The 14,341-nt window shown below is 31.7% G+C and overlaps 1 protein-coding gene across 1 annotated transcript; it reads left to right on the forward strand.

The window, feature by feature from the left end:
* Window positions 1-555: 555 nt before the first annotated feature.
* On the forward strand, window positions 556-4,002 carry LOC106718942. The gene is made up of 2 exons (XM_014513146.2): window positions 556-685; window positions 3,075-4,002. Exon 2 carries the CDS (start codon window positions 3,090-3,092, stop codon window positions 3,969-3,971), a length of 882 nt encoding a protein of 293 aa, XP_014368632.1. The 5' UTR covers window positions 556-685; window positions 3,075-3,089; the 3' UTR covers window positions 3,972-4,002.
* The last annotated feature ends 10,339 nt before the right edge of the window (window positions 4,003-14,341 follow it).

The raw sequence follows: 14,341 nt of genomic DNA on the forward strand, positions 1-14,341 counted from the left end.
AAATACTTACGTTATATAGGCATATGTCTATACTATCCCCCAAGTAAAAAAATATCCCTTGTCAATTGGGCAAAAAGTAACCTGTCATAAAACACATTGTTCTAGAAGACTTAAGTAGTATAAATATTAACATAACTGCAACAGCTTGTACCGTTCACTATATAATGAGATTAACTGAAAATAGCACATTTCCTAATACTTTAATTTGTATTTAAAACCGTGAGATCGATTCCTGAAAGTATTTAATAAAATTCCAGGAATGTTACGACAAAGAGTAATTCCAAACTAATTAATTCCAGGATCTATCAATACGTAGAGCTCCTAAACCAGTTTCTGGAATACGTGTTCTTACAAGAACTCAGGTAGACTGGCCCTTAGCGTGAGTCATTCACCTCGCCTACTAAGCTGATATAATACTCTAAGCACCTTAACACTATTGAAATTGGGTTGATTTTCCTTTAAATTTCTTTTGAATAGCAGCAAATCTGTATTGTTTGTAAAAAGGTACAGAATAAATGGGTCTTGTGAGCAGTCAATTTATTATTGTCACTTTAGTGTTCAGTAAGTATTGGAACACCGGCCAAGGTAGTGTTATGTGATGTTAAGTTAAACTTTTTAAAGTGAATAACATAAAGGGAGTGAATTAAGTTAATGTGGCCTTTATCTTAAGGATCAATCAAGACAGGTAAATATTAATTACATTTTAATTATTAAATTTATTTTAATTCAATTAATTATGATTTAATCCATAAATTTAATTAAGTTGCATTTAGATTAATTATCAGAATTTGTTCCATAGCCGATGTAATTAATTAACGTAATTTAATTAATTAATTTTAACAATTACCTTAGTTAAATTATTAATTCTCAATTAAATTTGTATTTATCTAATGGCTAGAGAAAATTTAATTCAGTGTAATTTTTATTTAAAATATTTAACAATGTCTTTAATTACTTTTTTAATTTCATTTAATTAAATTAATTTTGAATAATTATACTGATTTAAGTAATTACGTTTGCATAATATTTTTTTAAAGAATTAAATTAATTAATTAATTAAGATGCTATATTTAGTAAATTAAATTATAAGTCCACGTATTCATAAATTAAGACCTAGTTATATAGAGTTTTTAAATAATTAAAATAAATTATTGAATAAATATTCTCGTTTAGCAAATAAGCTTATGAAACAGTTTTCTGACTTCATAATAACAGTGAAACTATTTCATGGCAAAATCGAATCCAAGTAAAATTTTCTTCCGAAGATGTGCTCTTTTAAAACAGGTTCTTGTAACAAAGGAAGTCCTGGAAGTTGAATGTCTATTTTTGTACATGTTCAATTATTTTTTTATTTTATTATGAATACGACTCAATCAAACTTTATTATGAAAACTAATCAAATATGTTCAGCTTTAAATAAAACTAGCTGTCGCCCGCGACTCCGTCCGCGTGGAATTAAAATAAAACTTACTAAGTAGCCTATGCGTTCTTCTAGACTATGTTCTACATCGGTGCCAAATTTCAAGAAGATCCGTTGAGTCGTTCTGGAGTTACCTTCAAACAAACATCCATCCATCCAAACATTCGCATTTATAATATTAGTAAGGTCAATTATTTACAATAAAAATATGGTATATACCTTTTATTAAACCTGTATTTTCTGTAGTACTCCGAGAAGACATATCAAATGTTGAAAATCTAAAAAAATTTTATAGTGATATTGATGTACTAAGAGACCACATGAAAAACCAAAATATTAAATTTATATTGAAATATCAAATAATCATTCCGCATCAAATGCCGCTCTTAAAGTTATTTACGCATAACAGCTTACGAGTGTTACAAGAAAAGATAAGTATTTTATTGTTATAATTTTACAACTATTTTATCTTTTACAGATATAAAATGAACGAACTTGTGAAAACAATACCACCTTTTGTACTTTTATAAAAGGTATAATTTGAAAAGGACTTAAAACTACTTAAATCTTGTTTTATTATCTTTACAATGTAACAACCTTTTTACACTTTTTTTCGGGGATTAAATTTTCTGTATATCCATTGAAATGTTTCTTGGAAGTGTCAAATTTTTAGAATGCCGAATGATCCGTGTCTAACCAACAGCTGCACTTCAAGGAATTACAAAAATGTACTTTATTTATAAGACCTCCATTTAACCTCAAAGCAAAGTAAAAAAACTTTTCAAGTTTTATTTTATCATTGAACTAAAATTAAAAAAAAACAAGCTGCTTCTGGTTTAACTATCTATAGGTAGCTCCAAATTACTAAGTATGGAGTATTATTAAACAGCCTACATAATTAAATGTTAATAAAAGTATTAAATTAGTTAGCATGATGAAAAACTCATGATATTAAAATAAAAAAAAACTTTAGAGTTTCGTTTTATTAAAGAAAATGATAAAGCAATTACGATAATAGCTCCACGTGTCAAATTAGCTCTTGTGTTGTTAACATAGAACAATGGAAGTGATACACAGACAGAAGAATTGTATAAAGATAGGCAACGTTACATTATGTAAGAACGTAGAAAATTATTACAAATAACGTATGGGACAAAAGAAGCGATTGTTTACTTTTGAAAAGGTCGTTTGTGTCGAAGACAATGCGACATTATAATAATACTGGTCCGGTCTGTAAGTCTACATGTATAAACATTGGACTGCGGCATGTGGGAAATGAGATAGGATGCGGAACGGAATGTCGAAAGCAGGTGTTATTTATTCATGTAACGTGAAACACCAGTCTGGAGTTATTTTAATATTTTGAATTATTTTTGGGTTCATTATGCTTAAAAGCTTACGAAATGTGTATAAGGTAGAGTTAAGAATGAAAACTGTTTTATTTTGTAAAAAGGCTTCAATATTTACAAGTAAAACTTTTTGGACGTAATTTAACTCCACCCTACAGTTCATCTCTGTATCAATAAAGAACTTATTAATATTTATACAATATACGAGTATAAGAAAACAAGAATCAACTCACCTTCTTTTCCCATTGTATTTATAGCCGACAGTGTACAAAAACTTACTTAACAATATCATTTCTTTGTTGCAGATCCAGTTCAAAAACATGGCGTCTGTCGATAACAAAGAAAATATGACACAACCAAAAACGTTACAAGAAGCGCTTAATGTTATAAAATTTTTAGAAACAACACATAAGCAAGAGATAATTAAAATGAAAGATGCATACCACAAACAATCCGAAATAGTTAAAAAATTAGAGGTCAACAGAAAAAAGGAGCTCGAATTCTTATCTAGTGAGTTGCAAAAATATGAAATTAACTTAGCTTTGAGAATGGAATCTGTAACAGTACAACTCACACAAAAAGACGAAATAATTCGTAAACAAGCTGAGATAATAGAAGAACTTAACAAAAAGTTAAGCCATAACTTCTCAATCCCAGACATAAACATCGTAGATTCGAATTCCGATTCAGGCGTAGCATTAGAAGAAACGGTAATAAGTAAAAACGAAACTAAGGCCGAAGTAAAAGCAACTAGAAAATGCAGTCGGAAATTCACAGATCCCATAGGATTCCTTCGCAGGGTAGATTTCTCACCTATGAAATACAAACCAAGTAATAGAGAAGTCAAAAAGAAGGAAGACAAAAAGAAACACCACGATACACAATTAACAGAAAACAGAATTTTAGTGCCACAATTTAGTAATGGTAAGGTTACAAGTGATGATGAAAGAAACACTGGTGAAGATGCAGGTCTCTCTGACAGCTTAACAGAACCTGTTATGATCAAACCGAAGAAATTAAACGAAAGTATGAACAATCACTTCTCAGACGATGGTAGTGAAGACACCAGTGAGGAAATTTTCGATCGAGTTATGACGAGAAATAGCATCAGACGATCAGTCAAAGCTAATCCGAAATATAAAAAAATCAACAGAACGAAATCAAAACTTCTGGAACAAGTGAAAGTTAACATCGTTGATTAAATAACATTTTACATATATTTTTTCTACTTAATGTGCAATCTATCCTGTTATTTAATTATTAAAAACATGTAACTGACCTGATTTTTTTTTAAGTATTCACAAAAGACGTCCACGTTCTGATCACAATGTACTAAAAACTTAAATCAATATTTTTAATTTCAACTACGTTATATATTTTATAATGATACCACTTATAGCTTAAACATAATTAGATATCCATCCTAGAGAAAATAATTACACAACTTCATTTCTGCGTAATTAATTAGGGAATATTGACCTTTAAAACACATATTTCTCTTAAGAAAGCTTATTTCTGTGCTATGAATAATGTTAATTAATTCAAACACTTATAATTAATGTCGCTTAAACTTTGTACTCACTATTCAACTGAAGTTTTAATTAGATTGTCATTAGTACTGCACAGTTTTGAACAAACCGCACCAGACAGTGTCTTTGTGTGGCAACATTAGTATATTATTTATAATACTCATTAGAGTATGGAATTATAACTCTAAAAAAGACTAAAGAAAAGTTTATTTGTTAGACAACGAAGTTCGTACGTGATTTTGTAAAGGATTTAATATTTTTTCGGTGCCTTTAAAAGTTTTAATTTTTTTAATAGAATATAGTTTAAAAATAAACTACAGTCAACTTACCGTTAGTTCTTAAGACAAAAATCTCTGTATAAAACATATCGTCATCCCTGTCGTTATCTTTAGAAAAACTGAGATAACAATATGATTTAAACGTGAATTTTGGTCTCAGAAACCTACGGTTAGTTGTTAGTTTTGATGTAACATAAAATGCCGCCTTAAATTCGTTGCCAATGCCAATATATAAAAAAGTCTTCAAGTATTTCATGCCCTGTTAACACTCGACGAACTTTCTAACAACGCTGAAGCTCATTGTTATTTTATCGGCTATGAATACGTCCTGTTTTCTATATTTATGTAAACCCTCGGCATATTTTTATCTAATTTTAAATAATTAACATCAGATTCGCACAGATTGTTGAAGTGTAAAGTTATTTAATAAATTACACGTTTAATTATAATTATTGTATTATTATTATGACTCGCCTATCTCACAGAATTTATAGTGATGGGACGTATTCATAGGTAGACGATAAAAGTGAGCTCTGACTCGGGTGTAATAAATAACATGCAGAAGTGGCCGGTAAAGAATTTAAAGCTACATTACAAAAGCATATTACAAACTTAAATTAAAATAAGATTAAATTAATCTTTCTATCTATATCAATAACTTATATAGGAACATCTAAAACACTCACGTACTTATATTCGGTGTCGGCACCGACTAGTTCAGAGCCCTAGTTTCGCGGACGCGGCCCATCTCCTATATAAGTTAATGATAATGTCTCACGAAAGTTTGAATAATTTAATATCTATATCAACTTAGTAAAACTTTTAATTGCATTTCCTATTTAGTTAAGAAAGAAAATTATCATTGTTTCGAATATAAACTTTCATGTTTTTTCTAATTGTTTAATTAAAAATACGACTGTTATGTTTGACAAAGCGCCACGCTATATCTATTTTATATGTAATTTTACTTGCCAAATTTCAATAAAACAAAATATATAAAGCGGCTTACAGGGATATTGGTTTATTAAAAGCTTATATTGGCATAGTTCAGGCAAATATTAAATTGCTTTGACAACGTTTGTGCTTTGACAAAAAATCCACTATCAATAATGTATTAAACAATATGCGAAATATAAAAATGTTAATAAATCCAATATGTATTTTTTATTTGTGGAATTTAAAAACAATAAACCCCCTATTCCTATGGCTATTAACAATCAAGTAAGTAATTTTAATTTTATACGAATGAAAAAAGGTATTTAAAAAAACTCACTTGGAACTCATAACTTTTTAATGATATGCTAAAAAGTACTTGGTACCTCAAATAGGGTGTTCGCGTAATGTGTTCTTATTCAAGTGGGTTTCATAATGAAAGATATTGTTATCCCCCTTACTCTGTTTGAAAAAAACAGGGACGAGAGATATTACAATACAGTTGTTTCAGCAGTGGACACTCATAGACATATCAACATCCTGTTTATCTCGTCCATATAAGACAGATAGGAATGCACCAAAATACAGAAACAAGTTGCCAACATAATCAAAGTGACGTAACAAAACCAAATTTCGATAATTTCCGAAAGCACGTTTATAGTGTGAAAGTGAATTCATTACGTTTTTAAGATATACACACGACAAACAGATAATTAGTCTGAGGTTACGTATCCGATTTCTTGATATATAAAACATGATATTACTATGCGTGCACAAAAACTTGTTACGTCAAGGAATGCGACAAGTCATCTCTCATATTCTACCCAAGTGCACTTTGTACAGCGGACGACATAGGTATATAACGTGTGTTATTCTTGTCACAATATATAACACAAACAGTCACCCGCGACCCTGTTAGCGCGGAATTAAAGAAAAAACTTAATAAGTAATCTATGTATTCTTTCCGATTACTTTTACTACTGTGCCAAATTTCATAAAGATCCGTTAAGCTATTCCTTAGATACCTTCAAACAAACATCCATCCACCCATCCATCTATCTAAACATTCGCATTTATAAGATTAGTATGATTGTATAGGCTTATGGTCTATACTGTACATATCGCGGTGTTAAAGAACTAGGGTCTTAAGTAAAGTCAAAGGCTACTCTTATTAGAATACTAGCTTTTACCCGCGACTCCGTCCGCGCGGAATAAAAAAAAATGCACACAAGATAAAAAAGTTCCTATGTCCGTTTCCTAGTTCTAAGCTACCTCCCCATCAATTTTCAGCTAAATCAGTTCGACCGATCTTGAGTTATAAATGGTGTAACTAACACAACTTTCTTTTATATATATAGATAGATTCAAACATACGAACAGAAGAATTAAACTACATACTAAATCAATGTTACAAAAGCAACGTAATTGTACTTTTACTATTTATCTTTTCTCCAAATGGTGCAATTAACTGCAAGTGCAATGATAACAAAGAAAGCTTTGATGTAATTATGTACCTAATTACGAGAACATTCCATTCGAGTTAAGGCCGATACGATACAGTTAAGTATAAAAATTGCACTCAGTTACACCTTGTCACTTTTAGCAATGAATGGTTCAGTGCTTACCAAAGCGGAGGCACAGCCGTGACCTTCATGAATTTATAATAATACTAGCTGTCACGCGCGACTCCGTCCGCGCGCAGTTAAAAAAAAAACTAAATGGCCCCCATTTATGGTTATGAAAAATAGACGTTGGCCGATTCTCAGACCTACTGAATATGCTCACAAAATTTCATGAGAATCGGTCAAGCCGTTTCGGAGGAGTACGGTGACGAAAACTGTGACACGAGAATTTTATATACTAGCGTTGCCCGCGACTCTTTCCGCAAGGTATTAAAAAAAACTTAATAGCCTATGTGTTCTTCCAGACTATATTCTATATCTGTGCCAATTTGCATCAAGATCCGTTGAGCCGTTCCGGAGATACCTTAAAACATACATCCATTCATCCATCCATCTAAACATTTATAATATTAGTGAGATAAAAATGCTTGTCTTTTATTACTATAAACATTTAACTATAAACAGGCTTTCGCGATACTTTAAATCTAGTCAAATACATAGATAAAAACACAACTAGCTTGTTACGAACCTGTTTCTTAGTTTGCTTATGAGTTTTGATTTAAAACACCGGATGTCTCTGGCGCTACTTCCAAACTGCTTGTGCTAATGACTTTCCGGTTTTATCTTTTATCGGACTTTTATGCTTATTTTATTAAAGTTCTACTAGATTTTTAAAACGACGCCATAAAGAAATGTAAAAAAAAAATCATCCTGATTTTTCAGTTCGATGGTATTTTTCAGAGAAATTCAGGCAACATTCGTGGACGGACGCAGGTGATAACACGTAATGCAGGACATTACGGCAGCATTCGTGGAGCGTGGGAAAATTCGTTTACTGATGCCCATCCCGCTAATGACCGTGGGAATGTTGCGAATGCTTAATATTGCGTCTGTGCTTTTTTAACATTATTTGTACAATTTTCTTTCCTGTATCTATTACGATCTACATGTATTTGTAAATTAAAAGAAACGACGAAAGAGTTTGCAATATCGTGTTAAACTTGGGTCTATATTATTTCAATTGAATTATAAAATTGCTATATATTATTTTACTTTTTAAATTTTTTGTTCATACAAAGGTCTCGGCGACAGCGTCTTCAGACAATCCTAACAAAGTTTCATCCAAATCCAGCCCGTGGTTTAGGAACGCAGTAATAGGTTTACACATACAATGTGCTGAAAAATAGCAGTTAAATAATTAAGCCCAAAAAGGTATGTAGGTAAGTTATTTTTGATAATATTCAGTGTTACAATTTTAATTATGTTTATATGTAGTTATATTCATCCTATAAAATTAACTAGGAACTGAAATGAATTCTCTATTTTATAGCAGGATATAAACGTAATCTGAGTGATTTAAAGGAATGTGGTGAATCTTGAGACGCTGAACTTCTAGTTTTGCGGTCAACATACCTACAGCTAAATTCTCGACTCAAATATGCGAGAGTCAACCACATTTTATGGTCTATTGGAGTTGTAATATTTAGTTATTGATTCCAAGATTACTTTAATTAAAAACTTATTTGAGAAAAGTTCTGATGTAAAGTGTAGATTTTAATTCGGTAGTTCTCCACACTATAGTGCGATAAGTTTATGTGTAAGAGAAACGCTGCTTTAACGGTCAGATCTGCCAAAAAAAAATGTAAAACTTACGTAGATATATAAAATGACTTAAAAAATCAAATATGACATAACAGCTATAGTAGATATAGAAGCTTATGATACTTTTTTGACATTGACTGGGTGGCGCTAGTGTGCTATCATTGTTTAGTTTGACTTATTCCCACCGGATCAGATATCTTTGTCGGTCCATAGAAAGTTGGAAGTATTAAACATAATCTCATCGCTCTCATTGTCTTTGAAAGAACAGAGACAGCAATATGTTACATTAGCTGTCTGTAATAATATCTACCAGAATTTAACCAAAATAATAATGATCATAATAATCAAATTTTCTTAATAGTTTTTAATTAATAAATAATGCGATCTACAATTAAAAACGATGGACACTTAATAGCAATTGAATATAGTGCGTAACTTACTGATTTACTAAAATGTTAACTTAATTTAGATAAAAGACCTTTTTTTCTACAATTTTACTCTATAAATAATTCGTTTATCTTCATGGAATGAAATTGAAGAGTAGCACGCCTGTAAATTTTCCACACAGTTAATATTATAGTGCGACAAATTTATCTGACCCGGTTGGAATAAATGAAATTAAATTTTAATATTACATCAGCAGCGCTCTCTTGTGTCAATGATTTGCCACAAAATTATGTCGGAGTATAGCAGTCTTGTCATTTCCTATGTCTATGTCGGTTATACATATTTTCTAAAATAATCGCGATTACAGCACCTTTTCCACCGTGCCAGATAATTTTGTCGATCTATAATTTACGTGAACATATTTCCAATGTCAGCCATCGAGACAGCAACTACTTGTATCAAGGTTTATTACACGCCCGTCAAAAACAGGTATTGAAACAAGATTCATTGAAAGTTATACTTATCCTTTCCTCCGGAAAATTTATTTGGCTCATGAAAAAGGCTCGTAACTATGTCAGTTTATAATTTGTAAGTAAATTGTTTTATAAAAACAATTCTTTCAAAACAATTTATGAGCTTCTGAAAGTCTAATTGAAAAATGGTGAGGAATTTTTCCAGAGTTAGCACATTAAAGTTTCTACTATTGTATTCATTTCTATTTTTATTTTAATTGCATCAATTATTTTTATTACAATTTATCCATAGAATATTAAATATATGAAAAGGTTTTATGTTTTTGTATTTATGTCACGTGGTGGGTCGAACTGGCAACATCTTTTTGCCATTGATTAGAACAAATATTTATCTTTCACTTTATTTACCTTCCAGTTGTTAGTGAAAAAGGTTCGTTCATTGATACAGTTACGAATTTGACTTCATTAGAAGTTTCATTGAAAGTTTGTTTTGATTATATACCCTTTGTTTACATATAAAAATTATTAGAAAAAGATAAAAATTGATAGTTTTATATTCTTCACCCGACGTATAATGCGACTGGGTAACAAGCCATGCTCATCTCGAAGAGGTAAAGCTGACAAGTCTGAAAATAGTGTGTGACTATACGTTCTTTTCAAATATCTTGGTTACGCAAAGTTATCGGCGCGCTGCGCAGTGCTCTCCCCCTGCAACCCGCTACGCCCCAAGACATAAAATTGTGTTCTGCGCAGTGATTTGCGCGTCAAGAGCCCATCTGAAAAGTACTGTACTTGAACATAACTATATTTACTTAATGGACTATAGGTGGTAGTGCCGTCTTTAATTAGCTAATAGGTCATCAAAGTTGCCAGTAAATTATAATTATTTCACTTTATGTAATATTTTTGATTTAATAAATTGTGTAAATAAATAAATTAAGAATTAACTATACATGCGCATTGATAATAAATATTTAGATCAGAGTTCCCCAAACTGTTTTGTGTCGTAGACCCCTTGCCATGTTTTTCCGTATTGGGTAGACCCCCTACTTACCTGATATTGATTTCCTGTAAATTTCTAACTGTAGTGAAGTTTTGTGTTAAAAACTTAAAGTAAAAACACATGTTAATTTATACATTTATTAATTGAATTTAAATTAAAACTAATCAAAGTAAAATTTTGTAAAATTGTTTTATACATAACTAGCTTTTACCCGCGACTCCGTCCGCGCGGAATAAAAAAAAAAGAAAACGGGGTAAAAATTATCCTATGTCCGTTTCCTGGTTCTAAGCTACCTACCCACCAATTTTCAGTCAAATCGATTCAGCCGTTCTTGAGTTATAAATGGTGTAACTAACACGACTTTCTTTTATATATATAGATGTATATGTTTTGATATTATAAGATAGTATGATGTAAGTAAATAGGTACTATCAGTGTATGTGTTGAGATCCACTATCGTGGACCCCCATTTTCATTTCATGGACCCCCAAATTTTTTTTCGCTGACGTAGACCCAAGTGGTCTATGTTAAGTTGTGAAGTGTTAAGTGTTGGTAAAGTTGTTAAGTGGTCAAGTTATCATAGACCCGCAGGTGTCGATATAGACCACTTTGGGAATCACTTATTTAAATAATTACTACGTATAATTAGAATAGTTTCATATTACAGAATGCTTGTAAACAAGAGAGAGACAATGAGAATTACAGCAATCAAGTACAAATTAATTCCAGTGGATTGCATACAAACAGGACGGGAGAGGAAGTTCGCAGTTTGAATTTTAATCAGACTGTTGTTGGCTTCAACTATGTTAACACATCGATTTGGTTTAACTGAAAATCAAATACCAGAAAACAGGATGTTTTATATGTAGAGTGTCCAGTGAAAAGTCATTAAGTATCTGTAGTGTATGTAAACAGAGTGTCGTTTGTCTCGAGCGTATACGTCACAAGTGCAAGCCAGTACACCTGTACTAAAGGTATTACCTACCGAGGTAGGGAGGCAGTCGGGGTCAGACGGTTGGACCCGTAGCACGTGGTGGTACGTAGGCGAGCCAAATATAATGGACGAATACTACATTGGCGACGAGGATAAAACTGTAAGTACGATAATAAATTGTATTTGAAAAAAACGAAGGAAGAGACTAGTGTGTATGAATAATAAAGGAAACTTCAATAATTGACCGTCAAAATTATTCTTAATATTATTTGGCCTTACGTGCACCCAATTAAAAACAATTTGAAATGGAAGCTATTGATTGCCAAAATGAGCAACGATTTTCTTTGTTCGCATATGATACTTATTTGTAAAATGTGGCTTAAAGACGTTACTAGCTGTGAATATTTTACAAACGGTTGAAATGTAAACTAAACCAAATATCGAAATAAGATCACAATACAGTGCAACCAATAATATAACTCTTAATCTTATAATGTGATTCATGTCTTGACATGTTTCGACACGCTTTTGTTTGTACAGTAATCATTGTTGTTTTGATGGAAAGTAATGTAAACAGAGTTCGGGATTCCCGCAAGTACATTGGCTACAATTTTAAAATTTAAAGATAAGTTTTCAGAAGAAAGTGGTTTGAATGTAAATTTTTAATGTCTGTCCTCAGCGGTATATCCAAACTACTACGACTTAGGGTCCTTCAAGAAGCGAGCATATATCTTTCTTAAAGGCCGGCAACGCATCTGCAATTCTCCTAGTGTTGCGGATGTCCATGGGCGTCAATGATCACTTCGGTGTTCGCGCAGCTCGTTGGCCCCCTTCTCATATAAAAAAAAAAAAAAAAAAAAAAAAAACAGTAAAAGATTAAAATCATGCGAGTTCAAAGACGTAGAGGAATGTATGTCTTTTACCTCTTTATAACGAATTTTTGGCCAATCTAACCTCAACATAACAAACCTCAGTTCAACGAATTACTTGATATTACAGATATTTTCTTGTTCCCCTCCGATTTGTTGTATCGAGGTTGCACTGTAATTGGTTATCACAATATTAATTTTGGTTTAAGTTGTTTACTACAAAGTGCACCATGATGAGTCATAATGAATGACACGTGCAAGTGACAGATTGATTTCCGGTGTATTGATAAAAACTTACTCGGATTAGCAATTGACGAATGATGTTTAAGAAAATATTGAACTATAAATGATATAATAAATATTTATTTACTACCCTAGTAGTATATCCACGACGTACAAATTAATTAGACATACACATATTTTATGATTGCACGAACGACCTAAAACAATAATCAAATGCATTTTTAATAATTTACAACTACATCCTAAGACTTGTCTTCGACCTTTGCCAATAATCACTAACAGTGTATTGATGGACTGTAGTATGAATTAAATAATAATACTATCTTTCAAACTTAAGTTATGTGTAACAAACTAGGTACACTAAAGTGTAAATTTGCACTTAATCGTAGATATCCACTTAATCAGCACTTGCGCCTGATTACAAAGCAGCACAAAGTTGATCATTAAATTGATTATGTCATGGATATGACATGGAAGCAGCATGGCTGATCGTTAAATCGATGAATTCATGTATATATATATGACATGGAAGCAGAATAGCTGATCGTTAAATCGATAAGGTTAAGTAGATAAATGACAAGAAAGCAGCATAGCTGATCGTTAAATCGATAAGGTTATGTAGACATATGAAAGCAGCATAGCTGATCGTTAAATCGATGAGGTCGTGTATAACACGAAAGCAGCATAGCTGATCGTTAAATCGATGAGGTCGTGTATAACACGAAAGCAGCATAGCTGATCGTTAAATCGATGAGGTCGTGTATAACACGAAATCAGCATAGCTGATCGTTAAATCGATGAGGTCGTGTATAACACGAAAGCAGCATAGCTGATCGTTAAATCGATGAGGTCGTGTATGACACGAAAGCAGCATAGCTGATCGTTAAATCGATGAGGTCGTGTATAACATGGACGCAGCATAGTTGATCATTAAGTTGATAGTATTTCGTAAAAGAAAACTTAAATTTTAGATACCACGCTAATTTGGCCCAACTTACGTTGGAAAAGTTTGAATACGAAGGAGAAACTACATCCTTCAGAGTAAGATGGGAGAGCTGGAAGCGAATACTATTTATATATATGAATGCAACGGGTATTGACGACATTGGGTAGGAAATAGTCAGTTTATTACATTTTGGTTGCTTGGAATTACAAGAATTATTTTATAATTATAATAATGCTGAATGAGTTAATAAGTGACATTTTATATTTGAGATGTCTTAGACCGAGTTCCGTTTATGTCCCTACTTAGGCCGAAATTGACTCCAAGATAACAATAATTATACAATATAGACATGTTTCTTACTTTTGAGAGTTTTCATGACATTGTTTTGTTACTTTTTAGTGCATTTTGTTTGACACTGTTTTTATAAAGTCGACTTTCATTTTTCTTAAAAAAAAAAATGTATATAAATTATTTCTCGATTTTTAGGGAATTTGAAGTTTGGCAACAAAAAATTCCTTAATACGTATGAGGACGGAAGTAGGACATAAAGAAAGGGACTTACTTCAATTCAGGGGCTATCTTTTAAACAAAGAAATAGTTATCAAGACCTGTATACTAATTGAATATTAACGAACTAATACATTCCTTTAATTCTGTGCAGCCGCGCGCCACAGTAGCGTTTTTCGGATGCACGTAGTTTTTAATCATTTGATATCTTCCAAACTATTGATCGGAATTACATTGTTTGAAAAG

This window comes from Papilio machaon, chromosome 11, assembly GCF_912999745.1.
Source record: "Papilio machaon chromosome 11, ilPapMach1.1, whole genome shotgun sequence".
NCBI classification, from domain to species: domain Eukaryota; kingdom Metazoa; phylum Arthropoda; class Insecta; order Lepidoptera; family Papilionidae; genus Papilio; species Papilio machaon.

Excerpts from the sequence above, each read along its gene's own strand:
- LOC106718942 (XM_014513146.2), top strand. The coding sequence starts at position 3,090 with ATGGCGTCTGTCGATAACAAAGAAAATATGACACAACCAAAAACGTTA.